General features: G+C 35.9%; 1 protein-coding gene across 1 annotated transcript in view; it reads left to right on the top strand.

The window, feature by feature from the left end:
- The window catches only part of uif (sushi, von Willebrand factor type A, EGF and pentraxin domain-containing protein uif), a 199,700-nt gene that overhangs the window by 155,364 nt on the left and 29,512 nt on the right, over positions 1 to 14,824 (top strand). Inside the window, exons 4-12 of the mRNA XM_085950385.1 lie at positions 2,699 to 2,780; positions 8,223 to 8,530; positions 8,646 to 9,767; positions 9,860 to 10,039; positions 10,194 to 10,376; positions 11,254 to 11,613; positions 12,179 to 12,381; positions 12,998 to 13,165; positions 13,631 to 13,893. Of these exons, the coding sequence (XP_085806511.1) occupies positions 2,699 to 2,780; positions 8,223 to 8,530; positions 8,646 to 9,767; positions 9,860 to 10,039; positions 10,194 to 10,376; positions 11,254 to 11,613; positions 12,179 to 12,381; positions 12,998 to 13,165; positions 13,631 to 13,893 (2,869 nt within the window). The remainder of the gene's footprint in view (positions 1 to 2,698; positions 2,781 to 8,222; positions 8,531 to 8,645; positions 9,768 to 9,859; positions 10,040 to 10,193; positions 10,377 to 11,253; positions 11,614 to 12,178; positions 12,382 to 12,997; positions 13,166 to 13,630; positions 13,894 to 14,824) is intronic.

Genomic DNA, 14,824 nt, shown 5'->3' with positions numbered 1-14,824 from the left:
CAATGTCATCGAGCCTTAAGACATTGTACGCATTGATAGTTTAACACTGACAGAATATATAAAGATATTTTTACGATATAAATTAACTAAGACTAGATAAAAAAAAATATGAATATTTTGTTTATGTTATTTCATAGAATTTCAACATCATCCGTGGTTGATCAACTCCTAATTGAAAGCCTCCCTAACTACAACCACACTAATGGTTCCTAGTTCTTCCACGTATATCCACCAAACTTTATCAGTTCGTCTGTCCAGAGGGTTTTGGGGCATGTTTGGGGCTTCCCTGTCGTTGTTTAGTGCACATCGGTACCTACATCTATCACATCGCGTACTTTGTTGTCTTTCCGTGTTATGTCTAACATGCGCTTTCCATGCGCCTATTATTATTTATCTAATTAAACATGGAATTTCTGATACATAGTTAGTACAGTTAATTATCGACTAGTAATTTAAGCATGATAATTTTGATTCTTTCTAGAAGCATTTTTATTTTAATAATTTCTTGAGGCCCCGGAAACTCATCAATAGCAAGCAATATTAATCTATAACTAATTTTTAAATTAATTACGTACAGCGGTTTACAAAACACCCGTTGCTAATTTGTTTTGAAATATTTACTGGAGAAAATAATAAATAAAATATAGTGTCTTTTTTGTAAGCAAGAATGAAAAATCGCTTATTCCTATATACATTAACAGTACACAGTACCTATACATAGTCTTTTTATTGTTAGGCACTGACGTCCCGTGGGGGTGGGCAGATTGAGCGTCGCTTGGGGGCGGCAAGTCGAGGAGAATCATTAGGCATATATAGAAATGGCTACCTAAACTTAGTAATAACGGAAATATCTTTCCATTAAAAAAACAGCTCACTAGTTGGAAACAAAATGTATAAATTAACTTAAAAGGTTTAACAGGACTGTATTTTTGTTGGGTTCACCTTGGACGTCAAGTCCTTGGTAACCAGAAATGACACGTGCAAATTTGTGGATTATATTTGAATTATACGTACCAAATAAAATAAAATAAAATTTAAAAAGATAAAATTTATCCAAATATTTTTGCCAGTCACTCGTGAGTTTTGGAAGTTATCAGGTGTATTTTTAAATATATCTGAAACCATGAACTCGCAATATTGTCTATTGAAGCAGAGATGGCATTTAAATTAGATTTGGATGACATATTTACTGACTGTGCAACAAAATGGGCCAGGAAAGTTTTTTTTTTATTTTAATGGTTGAGTGATGAAGACTATTAAAATAGTGTATTTATGACAGTAAGATATTGGAGTCATGAAAGGATTAATAAAAAATGGGGCGGCATTTTGGCGCTGCCTAGAGGCGGCATTTTATCTAGGGACGTCACTGTTGTTAGGTATTATAAAACAAATGACTCTCGACCATAATCTGTTTTTAAAGAGTTTAATGTTATTCATCTTTATAATGTCGTAAAACGAAACCGTTTTTGATATTTTTATAAATGCGGAAAGTTACAATTAATAAAAATAATATGTATTGTGAAATCATTTTTTCTCACTTAAATTAATATTAGATAATATTAGTATTGGGTTACATGTATATGTACTATTGTAAAATGGAATTTATAATATTGAATATTGCTCAACGCGTATCGATAGCATTTAATTAAGAAATGATAATTATTTATTCGAATCACGAATGAACAGCTTCCGTTAATTTTTTTATTCAACGGCATTAATGTCGTAATAATGAAATTTATTGTACAATAATATTATTAAAACACGGTTGTTGGCAAAACGAAAAAAAAAATAATACTGCGTCGATAAGCAATAAATTCACAGACAGTTGCACTTTCAAACGCATTCTGCACTTTGATGCTTAAAAGTGAAATCTGTGCAACTCCAATATAATATATATTATTTATGTTATACATTTGTTTTCGATTGATGATAATAATATGAATTTTCTCCTTCGTGTTGTGAATGGAAAATTTAATGATTTAAAGACGTTGACATGCTGTCATCAATAACGTCTTGTACCCACGGCCGCGTTCCTGCCTGCATCAATCAGGTCTGACGCATTCAATGCGGACGATGGTTTCTTTCTTATTCTTTGTACCAACTACTGTGAAAGGAGTAATCAAAAGTGTGATTGGAATTAGAAAACTTACAATGTGGTTGGTTACATTGGATGTATCAGGATTATTCTATAGACAATTAAATAGTGTGTCTAAAGAGTGATTAATTATTTCAAAGTGTTGAAAAAGGGCAGGTCAATAAATTGATTCATATTATGAACAATTTTTATTTATTTCTATTGTATATTGAGATACTTTATCAACATGCTTTTAATAATAATTAGCGACATTTTTTTTATTGATGACTCAAATGTATAAATTTGACTATGAAAAATGACCGTCGATGAAACCGGCCCGGTGGGTCTATTCTATACACAACGCGGCTATCGACGGTTGTTGCCACATTGTGTATAGAATATACCCACATATATTTATCAAAACGATGTACGCAGAGTACGACATTCATCGAAAAATTTCATTCTTGTACTACCCAACTGCCCGCTACCAGGCATTGGTATTAATACCCACCAACATATAGTAAAGTTCATTTCGTGCCAAATTATAATAATATGTCCTTGATGAAACTAAACTGTATTTTATTATGTTTTTTTCTAATTGTCTTATTTTCTTTTTGTTTTCAGGATGGGAGCTCAAAGGCTTGTATTGCTACAAATTCTTCAATATTCGACACTCGTGGATGAAAGCGGCAGATCTGTGCAGAAGGTAAATAATAAGATAAAATAATTCCTTTAAATACACTACAATTGTTGTATTGTTATCGAAAGCGATATAAATAATTTTAAGCTGTATTTGTATGTACATACTTCACACTGCTTTCCATATAAATGCAGTATATAATATAAGGAAAGTATCATACACGGGTATTAACCAATAAACGGAAAGTCTTTAATTTCCCGGGAAAAAATCAACCCTCACCGTAGATTCTTAAATATCCAGTAAAAGTGTTTTGGCCGGAAGAAGGAAGAAAAAAGCTCTATCCCCTAAATATCCCGGAAAAATATTGGCCGGAAGAGCCAAAAAAAGCTGTCGACTCTCCTTCTGACAGAATTTTCGGAAAAATGTCCCGGAATTTTCTGAAAGTTAGTAACCCTATACACGGGTATGTGAGATTGCTTTTATCTGGTTGTATCAGGGCCATCTTGGCACTATCATCTACAAGTGGCGAAGGGTGGAGGTAGGCTGTTAAAATTCGACATAAATAGTGTAGTCTGCAAATTGTATTCTTAGTTCAATAAAAACAAATAAGTATGACTGACAAAGTTTGTGTGCACTATTTATGTCGAAATTTAACAGCCTACCTCCACCCCTCGCCACTGTCATCTACTACCCTGAACAGTTTGGTGAAGGTTCTTAAGGCTATGCCTCAGCTGAAGCACGGTCTAAAAAAATCGTGACTAGGCGATGCGCGGATTGTGTAAATGACGCGTGCCGAACGAAATATAATTTGTCATAAAAATGAAACATGCGACCATTTAATGTTCTGTTTATTGTTCTATTTGTAACAATAATAATATATTCATTGTCTTTTTCAAGTAAATGGGTAACGTTTTTTAGTCATCTTTACACGATTTAAGAATTAATACCCCGTCATCATCACGAAACAAATTGACGTGTTCATAGCTCGACTTTCGCTCTCCGATTGCCAGCGAGTCCAAAATTTCGTCGCACCTTATTTGCCGTTTCACTGAAGTATATATGCTCTTAAACCTCGAAATGATACGTTTACCATTGATTTGTCTTGGATGACAAGTTGCAGACTGGCCAGGAATGCAGAGCTTTTGTGCTCTCATAATATGGCCATGGTACAGTATTTTGTTAGGTACTATACGTTATTGATATTTATTTTTACTTAATTCAATTTCTTTGCCACTTTGATCCATATACCTACTTAAGATTTAATCGATTGACCTAGTGAAATTACAATATGGTTTTCGGTTATTTTAGAAATGTGCGTTTACTCGGTTAATCAATTTCGGTTTAACCCGGTTTGGAAGATCGATTATATTTACTAATTAGACTTGTAAGCGACTTGTTGGTTATCTTTGAAAAAGTTCACAATAAAATATTGCTGAATCATTGTGATCGCTGATGGTAATTTCCAATTTGATTGTTTCATTTTTTTTTGCTTGGAGAACATACTAACTGTTTTTTTTATTATTGTTTGAAAATCAATTGCAATTTCCATGCCGAAAATACTACTTATTCCCATATCACACGTTACACTGGTATATAGAGACCGTGAGATGATGGCGCAGTGGCGTTCTTTAAAAAGAGGACAATTACTACATCGATGCATAATTATTGTTATTTAGGTAACAGAGTTGGGGTACAGTCTACAATCATTACGAATTGACTGACTTGACGATATGGGATACTTCTGATGTTTCTTTTATCCAGTATTCAGCAGGTTCTTAACAGTTTACGCGCGGAAGATATTGAGACTTGACATATCTGGTATCTAAGAACTCTGTTAAAATTTCTTTACAGAACTTATTTTACAGAGATTCTACAAATAGTATTAAATTCAAAATATTTATAATAATATTACACAATAATATACACAATATATAAAAGTGAGGTGACATCGTTGGACAGACCATGTCTCAATGGTCAATGCTCAACAGTCACTGCTGACCAATTAATTACAACAACTCGGTCAGTGCTGAAGACACGCCTGGCGTGTAGCAATTAGCATGATAATTAAAGGTGCTAATTAACTGGTCAGCAGTGAATGTATATGTATCTAATGGCCACACGCCAGGCGTGTTTTGACCATTGACTGTGTTAAGCCCCACAGCTAAGAGTTTTATCTCAGTGGAAAAGCGAAAAGAAGGATTTTGGAATCCAAATTGGGTTGGTTGGACTGTGCAAAACACAAATGAAGTGGAGACGACTAAAACCCACACTAGGTTGTGTTTCCGATAATATGATTTTCGTATAAAACACACTATGTTGACTGTCTAAATATCATAGAAACGGTTAGGGCTGTCGGGTCGTCAAAATCATTTTGCGTCTTCTTTTACGTTTCATATCGTTTTGCCAACACCGTTTACTCAAAACCTTGACAAGAGAAAATTTAAAGCGTCATAAATTATTCACCAATTTCATTTTCGGCACGCCACTGCCATCATTTGGTAAAAGATAAATGCCTTTTTGTAGCGGAAGTGAAATCTCACCTTGCGTTTAGTTTATTTGATATTATTTATTATTGTGTCCATTGTTTACCAAAAGACAAGCTCTTAAGTACCTGTTTCTTTTCCCCTGCTATGTCATGCTCACCGATTGCATCTTGACTGCGACAAAGCCTTTGGGCACACCTCAATTTAGGTACCAACTCTGACACCGATACTTAAATTAACGCCAATGAAAATAAATAATTTATCGGTACCCATTCACAGGTGCAGAGCCCATACGTAGGTATGCGATACATTTGGGAAAGCATAATATGTACCTAATTAGTTTTTCGTATTCAACAAGCATGTTTATATGTAGGCGAGAAATATTATGTAGTTTTCTATTTTATCAATAATTTTATTACTAACATACATAATTTGAAAACATCTCATGTATAATTATACACACTAAAAAAATCGGTACTGTTCGGTTATCAGGAATACAGCGGAAAACACATTTTGAAAATACCCGATATACTGGATTATTTGTTAGTTTGGATTAGTTTAGGTTAGGTTTGGTTTGGTTAGGTTAACCCAGTGGTCGGCAAACTCATTAGTCAACAGAGCCAAATATCAACAGTACAAGATTGAGATTTCTTTTTAGAGCCATTTTTTTTAAACTTTAACTATATAGGTAGGTATAGATCTACCATCATAAATTGGCATTTCAGCGAGGGCGCTAGTATGACATTGAGAATATTACCATAACTAACAAAAAAATGGTAATTTATAATTTTTTATTGGTAGTAGATTTCTGTACAAATATTATGCAATCCATAATTCGAGAAACATGTTGTAAAATTAAATGGCATTTGTAACAAATTTATCCTCGATAGACAATTTTAGTTTCAAATTCGACCGGCTGCCAACTTACGATGGTAGATCTTTACCTACACTGTTAATAAACTTTAATTAAAGTTTTAAGTATTAATTAAAATATAGATACACTGAATAAAACTTGATATCATACTTAATAATGATCTTATTTATTGATAAAAATTACATTGTAAGTAAGGTTCATAAAATTAAATCATGAAAATCACTGACAAACACTTAATGTGAACAATGGCCTTACATCTCCTTGGAAAGTTTGGATAAGTCAGATTTGTATAGTGCTGTTTCTTATTTTAGGCACGATTCTAGATTCTCATCAGTAAGACAACTTCTCAATTTACTCTTGATAAGGTTCTTGCTTTAAAAAGATTGTTCGCATGAATATGTAGAGCCGAAAAAGGAAAGAACAGCACATATCACATAGTAGTTTTTTCAACTGATCATATGAAACAGAGCCGCATTCAAGGACCAAAGAGCCACATGCGGCTCGCGAGCCGCGGTTTGCCGACCGCTGGGTTAACCTAACACATAATCCAGTTTATCGGCTATATTCAAAATGTGTTTTCCGCTGTATTCCTGAACAATACCAAAAAATCTTTTTGTAGAAAAAAATACGACACCCGACGGGACTTAAACCTGTGTCCACTGTATTTGCGCCAGTGTGATTTTCCGATGAAGCTACGGACATCCTACTTAATTACGACGATTTTAACTAGTTTTTCGTACCTATTATTTTTCTACAAAAACAATTTTTGGTACACGTCGGTTATGGGGAAGCCAGGCAGGAACCGCGCTAATTGTCACAGCCGATTTTGGCAAAATTCAAGAATGAAAACCTAACCTAACCTAACCGAAACTAACCCAACCCATCAAATAATCCAGTATATCGGCTATTTTCAAAGTGTGTTTGCCGCTGGTTTCCACATAACCTACTTGTACCGAATGTTTCTAGTGTGTTTATGCATGAGTTGTTGTCAAATTATGTATGTGCTATATATAGAATGTTACATTCTCAAATCTTGTGTCTTATTCGTTGAATAAAAATAGTAGTTTATCAAATTAATATATTATTCATTTGAATTAAATCTCCATACATATAACCCTTATTCACTGTTGGGTCATAATAATTACACTAGGAGGCGAGGGTGCGATTAAACTTGCGAAATTCGCAAACTTATTCAAAAAACTGTTACCTACCAACAATCTGTGATATTGTAAATAAAATTTAACAATATTTCACTGCGGCTAATGTTTGATAATATGGATCGGAGTTTCTCCTTTAAATTAATAATAGTGCCTGTACTCTTTTCTCTTCTTGGTCGTGCACTCATGGCTGAGGATCGTGACCACATTTAAATTTCGCCACCCTTTGAGCGACCAAGACTTTCCATCCTTCTCGATCTTCCGCTTCTCTCAGGGCAGAATGGATGGTGCCCCCAGTCAGCTCTTTCACTTGGTCGCTCCATCGCGCAGACGCTCTTCCTCTGCTTCGCCTTCCCTGGAGGCTACCCAAAACTAGGTCCGGTCCGCGCCTGACAATATGTCCAAAAAACTGCAGAATTCTTCTCAGACATATCGTCGAGAGCCGTTCCTTTATATTCAGTCCCTTGATGATTGACTGGTTCGTCCTGTGCTCCGTCCAAGAAATGCGAGCATTCGGCGCCAACACCACATCTCAAAGGCATCAATTTCCTTCCGTTCTCTTGCCTTCAGGGTCCACGACTTGACTCCGTATAGGAATATCGAGAACACTAATGTTTGCACAAGCATCATTTTTGTGGCAATCGAAATTCCCCGATCCTTCCATATAGTGGTAAGGCGTGTCATCGCACTTTTTGCATTTTGTGTGCGCCTTCTTATTTCCGCTTCGCATCCGCCCTTTCCACTGATGGTGGATCCAAGATATACAAACTCGTCGACTGTTTCGAGGTTTTGGAGTGTACTTGGTCTTGTTAGAAGGTTGGCCTACGTGGATTTACGTGTATCAATACACTATTGTGGCCGCGATAATACGTAATGTCAGCAGTAAATCCATACACGTGTAATCAGGGTATAAATCGGTGATTAATTATGAAGACACCATATTAAATGCAGGTATAAGCAATTGTTTTCAATGTATTCATCTTCTTGTCTCAAGGTATGGCAGCGAACTCATGGTCGTGGAGTCGTACGCAGAGAACAACATCACCGCCCGAATGGCTGCAGCAGCCAGCCCTCACTACTGGCTCGGTCTCGCATCAGTCGATGACCTCCGCACCAACACCCTTGAGTCTGCAGCAGGAGGCCTGGTCTCCCAGTACGCAGGCTTCTGGGGACTGGAGCAGCCTGACCCGAGAGCCGGAGAATGTGTTGACGTCACACTGATGGGAGGAACTCAATCCTGGGAGCTGACTACGTGCGAGTCGCTTCTGCCGTTCATGTGCAGAGCTAGTGCCTGTCCTTCTGGTAAGAAATTGATATTATGTTATTTAGTTGACAATATCATAATTTATTCAATATAATAATAAATATTTCATTTTAAATTACTTTCACCAAAGTCTAATAATATTGTTATTTCCAGGATCATTCCATTGCTCCAATGGCAGATGCATAAACGCAGGCTTCAAGTGCGACAAACAAAACGACTGCGGAGATTTCTCTGACGAAATCGACTGCCCGGCCAACTGCAACTTCTACATGGCAAGCAGCGGAGACGTTGTCGAGAGCCCTAGCTACCCGCACAAGTATCCTCCACTAAGCGAGTGTAAGTGGACTCTGGAAGGACCGCAAGGCCACAACATCCTGCTCCAGTTCCAAGACTTTGAAACAGAGAAATCTTTCGACACTGTTCAAATCCTCGTGGGTGGACGCACAGAAGACAAATCAGTCAATTTGGCTACTTTGTCCGGCAAACAAGAATTGTCCAACAAACTCTTCGTATCGGCTTCGAACTTCATGATCATCAAATTCAGCACGGACGCTTCAGTTGAACGTAAGGGTTTCAGAGCCTCGTGGAAGACAGAGCCGTCAACGTGTGGAGGAACTCTCCGCGCTACACCGCAAGGCCAAATTTTGACATCTCCCGGATTCCCTAATAATTATCCTGGCGGTCTGGAATGCCTTTACATAATTGAAGCCCAGCCTGGAAGAATTGTCACTTTAGAAATTGAAGAGTTCGACCTAGGAATTGACAGAGATTATGTGCTGGTTAGAGATGGAGCTCTGCCATCGAGCCCAGTATTAGCACGACTCAGTGGATCCGTCGAAGATAACCAACGAGTAGTTATGTCAACATCCAACAATCTTTACCTGTACTTCAAGACAAGCCTCGGAGACTCTAAGAAAGGCTTCAATATAAGATACTCTCAAGGATGCAGGGCCACCATTATTGCGGCGAACGGAAGTCTTTCTTCCCCTGCTTTTGGACTCACAGATTACCCCAGCAATCAAGAGTGCTTGTTTAAGATCAAGAACCCGAAACGTGGACCGATTTCTTTGAAGTTTGATGATTTCTCCATTCACGGATCAGATGTTGTCCAAGTCTTTGACGGCGCAAGCACCAGCGGCCTGAGACTTCATTCAGATAATGGCTTCGTCACGAGACCAAAGATTACATTGACGGCGTCCAGTGGTGAAATGCTAATCCGCTTTGTTTCTGATGCCTTGCACAATGGAAAAGGATGGCAAGCAACATTTTCAGCAGGTAATTAATTATTAAACGCTAAATTTATTTTTCTCATGCAATACAAATCAAATAACTTTATATAATATAATCGTTGTTTTTTTTTTTTTTAGATTGTCCCCAACTTCAACCTGGCGAAGGTGCTTTAGCCTCCAACCGAGATACTGCTTTTGGAACTGTCGTCACATTCTCTTGCCCCATGGGACAAGAATTCGCAACTGGCAAAGCTAAGATTACAACTAAGTGTTTAAATGGAGGAAATTGGTCAATCACTTACATTCCCAAATGCCAAGGTGAGTTTTCTACTAGACTAGGTGTTAATTACACATTAAACATCATGAAAGGAGATTTGTATTTATTCTATGAACCAGAATTATATTACGAAGTTCATGAATTGACTTCATAATTTAATTACTTATTCTCTTATCCAATAATTTTACTTTCCAGAGGTTTATTGTGGACCAGTACCCCAAATCGATAATGGATTCTCTATTGGATCAACAAACGTAACATACAGAGGAGTCGCCACCTACCAATGCTATGCTGGATTCGCCTTCCCGACTGGATTTCCAATTGAAAAGATTTCTTGCTTAGCTGATGGAAGATGGGAGAGACAGCCTGCTTGCTTGGGTAAGATAATATAATAATGAGATTAAATAGTAAATAAAGACTATCCAGTAGTACAAGCCAATGCATATTTCAATATAAGCAATAGGACGTACTGCAGAGCAGAAACTCTATCATTAATAAGATTTTTTTATTTTATCTGCTTTAGTCACCATGCTCATTTATGGATGTATTTCAATTTCAATTTATTATTTTAACATTGTGGACATTACATAAAGAAGGACATCATTATAAAGAAGAAAAGTAATAAAAAGAATAAAAATGAAAATATAAAAAGAGAGCATAATACGAACATACAAAAGCGGTGAAAATACACCGAGTTTGCTGAGACCCTATTTTAAGAATTTATAAAATAGCATCCACCTATACTCACCCTCACGCAAGTGGAATATATCAACACCCGAATCAATTTGGTTGAACATAGTTACAATTTGACGTCTGTTAACGTTAGTAATACTGTAAAAATCACAGAACAGATAATAAATAGAATTCCGATAGGCTACACTACATTTTGATGCAGGGTTTTGATTGTGTGAGTGTCCTACGAAAATTAAACACGCTAAATGCACATGCAATATTGTGCATGAGCGTCAATGTATAAACCGAGAGCAGTTGTCAGTATTCGACGTATGGTGTATTCTTGACACGTGTTTAAGTTTATCCCAGATTATTCCTTACTCGAGATCGGTTACGCACTACTCCTTACCCGTTAGGTATTTCAGTTCCCATTATTTCTGAGTTCCCTGGTAAAAATCTTTTATCTTTTTGGTCATTGTCTTTAAAATCTAAAGTAGTAGGTTACTATTTTTGTGTTCTGTTTATTAGAAATTTTAATTACGTCAGGCCCTTATTCTTGCTATAATCCATTCTTGATTTTCAGCGTCTCAATGTGTTGCTCTTCCCGATGTACCACATGCAAACATTTCCATTTTGAACGGAGGCGGTCGTAGCTACGGCACGATTGTACGATACGAATGTGAGCCTGGCTACATCAGGTCTGGTCGACCGGTCCTCTTGTGTATGAGCAATGGAACATGGTCGGGAGACGTTCCCACCTGCACGCGAGCCATCTGCCCCAAGTTCCCAGAGATCAAGAACGGATTCGTCATTGACCCGACCAGAGTTTATTTCTTCGGGGACGAGCTACGAATGCAGTGCTTCAAGGGATATAAACTGATCGGCTCCAGTATTCTCAAGTGTGGAACGCGCCAAGAGTTCGATGAACCACCAAGATGTGAAGGTTAGTAAAATTAGTTAAATCTAGAGTTTAAACATTCTTATAATGTATTATTATTTTTCATTAGTTGTCGTGGACACACCATTATACCTTTTGTAATAATTATAAAACTACAATGTCAGTAAATGAAGTGAAAAACAGATCCAACTCTAAGGACAAGATGCAAGATGTTGTCAGTAAATTAATGAACTTAATTGACATGACATACCTATACAAAATTATATTTATGGCTTATTAATTATATCAAACTCACTCAACAATATCACTTGTGTTTCTTAATTTTATCACTATTTAGTGGTGTTGCTACTCACTAAATGGCCAATTTCAGCCGCCTAACTTTAAGTGGTAGTTACATCGGTATGACTAAGAGCACTTGGAATAGGAATAGAATAGTACATATTATATGTACCTATAGACAACTAAAAACATAATGATTAGTCTACTTATTTCTGTATGACTCTGCATAGGGCCCTATTGCGACACTAAGCATCTGGCCCTTAATCGATAGATTTTGTGTTTTGCGATAGCCTCCAATAACAATAATAAATGTTTTTTTCTCACTCCCCAGATATAAACGAATGCTCAAGCAGTCAATGTGACATAGCATCAACAGAATGCAAGAACGTAGCCGGCGGATTCAACTGCGCTTGCCGTGAAGGATTCCTCCCCAGCTTGGAGTGCCGACCCGTTGCCGATCTTGGACTTATCAGTGGAGGAATTCCTGACGACTCCATCACAGTTTCTGCATCCGAACTTGGTTACTATAAAGGGGTAACTACACAATACAATATTTTAGAAGAAATGTCATCAATATAATTTGGAATGTAAAGAGAGTTCGCCAAGGATGTATCCTCTCCCCAGATTTTGGGGACACCATAATTGTCTATTCAAGATGGTGAATTAATGGTCTATAGATAAAAATATTCAAGACTATACTGATATTCATAGATGGTATTGATACTACCCTGTTGATAGACACATAGGTGTTCAGGGAATATGTTTGTCTTGGGTCGAGCATCTTTGATAAAGTGGGTGCAAGACTGATTTATCAAAGTAATGGGGAAAAAAATGGTATGCAGAAATTGTAATGAACTTGGAAGACCAAATACGTTTCTTGTCTTCCTAATTTGTATTTATTCATCCGAGACTTAGACAATACAAGCAAGAGAGAGAAAATGCAGTCATGAGGTCTCGACATTACGCATAATCAACGCTAATATCAAATAGGTTTCTAATAATAAATTATAATATATTTATCAATGAATTATTATTTTTAATTGTTTTTGGAAAAAGATATATAATTTTAATGATCTATCTCCACGGTACAGATGTATTAGATATTATTATCTTCATTGTGACAACATTTAATATTGAATTGTCATTTTAGATGGTTCGACTTAACAATGGTGGAGGTTGGTGTGGAAACAATATTGAACCCGGGACCAATTGGGTTCTTATCGACTTAAAAGCGCCCGCTATCATCAGAGGATTCCGAACCATGAGCGTGATGAGGGCAGATGGCAATCTCGCTTTTACTTCAGCTGTCAGAATTCAGGTAACCAACATTTTGATTAATTTTAATTACGGTATTAAAAAAATAGATAAAATTTGATTTATAATGGAATAAGATACTTTTAAGTGCCCACCTATAGAAATGATTTATTGCCGCAAAAGTGACAGCTCAACTAGCAAACATGCGAACATTTTAGACAGTCGAATAAATATAAAGGAATTCGCTATCAATATAAATTATAGAGTGTTGATTACACTTCTCTAAAATGAATGGAGGAGGCAAAAAAGCGCTGTCAAAAATAAACAATCTAGACAATTAACCGAGTGGTGAATCACAGGTTCATTGTATTACAAATTATTGTGATGCCCATAAATTAGTGCAAATAATTACACATTTGGCAAAAGGAACACAGCGTAACTGTTTTCTTTCGTATATGGCAAGTTCATTGACATTCAATTATTCTGCCTTCATCAATGATGATTGATACTATTGATGTATTTTTTTTAGTACACCAACGATTTGACTGACGTCTTCAAAGACTACACGAATCCGGATGGCACCGCCGTTGAGTTCCGCATCCTGGAGCCCACTCTCTCCGTCCTGAATCTGCCGATGCCCATCGAGGCGCAATACATCAGGTTCAAGATTCAAGATTACGTCGGAGCGCCTTGTTTGAAGATTGAAGTGATGGGATGCACACGACTCGAGTGTTCGGATGTCAACGAATGTGACAAGAATAACGGTGGATGCGATCAGAAGTGTATCAATAGGTAAAAATAGTTATATCAATCTTTTAGTTGACTGAGTGTACTGAATTATTGAAGTTCTGTGACATATTATGGTAACTTTAAATTTAATTTAAAAAAATTTAAATAAAAAATTAATATCAGAATATAAAAATCACATATGTTAACTCATCGTCTTGATAGATTGACTTTTGTGGGTCAACAATTTCTTACTGAATATATACAGTGATTTTTATTTAATATAAGATTTGGGTTTACTACATTTTTTTTTAAAGGATGCACTGTTTTTCATAGTTTTATAATCATTAAAACTTAATAATATTAGGTCACCAAAGTTAATTTTATTTTAGATTCTGTTACAATGTTCCATTTATATTTGGAAAAAAGATTTACAATACTTACATAAAAAAAATTTATTAAATTGTCATAAGTCATGCCAGGGTTCATTGCTTCTATTTCTATCTGCTTTTTGTGCTTATCTTTTATCATTTAGTTTTTTGCATTAACGGCCCACATGCTCGTCGTAGGTCAAAATTGAGTTTTTATTGTATTTTCAAACCATGATCCTGGACACTCCTTAAACGTTGTAGTTAATCTATTTATATAATTTTGAAGCCTTATTATCCTTTATATTTATTTCAAACATTTGATGACTGCATAAAGTATTTTTGTTACATAAAATAGTATTCTTTTAAACCTCTCACTCTAATGTTTTAGAATATAGTCATATTTCGGTACATGAATGTGCAGTGGTGTTAAGATTTTTTACATTTATTAATTTTTAATCGCATTTATAAAACCATTGGTATAATTTATGACGATATAATTTTATTTTAGTAAAATATTTACGATAAAAAATTATATTGATAATCTCTGTGATCCCAAATTTGATGAAAAATGAAAAAAAATTAAATAAATTAAAATAAATGTAATATGTAAGTATATAAAAAAGGGT

Source organism: Rhyacophila brunnea, unplaced genomic scaffold, assembly GCF_057557595.1.
Source record: "Rhyacophila brunnea isolate RB1 unplaced genomic scaffold, BYU_Rbru_1.0 scaffold_10, whole genome shotgun sequence".
Classification (NCBI taxonomy): domain Eukaryota; kingdom Metazoa; phylum Arthropoda; class Insecta; order Trichoptera; family Rhyacophilidae; genus Rhyacophila; species Rhyacophila brunnea.
Note: the sequence above shows the minus strand (reverse complement) of the source record. Positions and strands in the feature narration are given on the sequence as shown.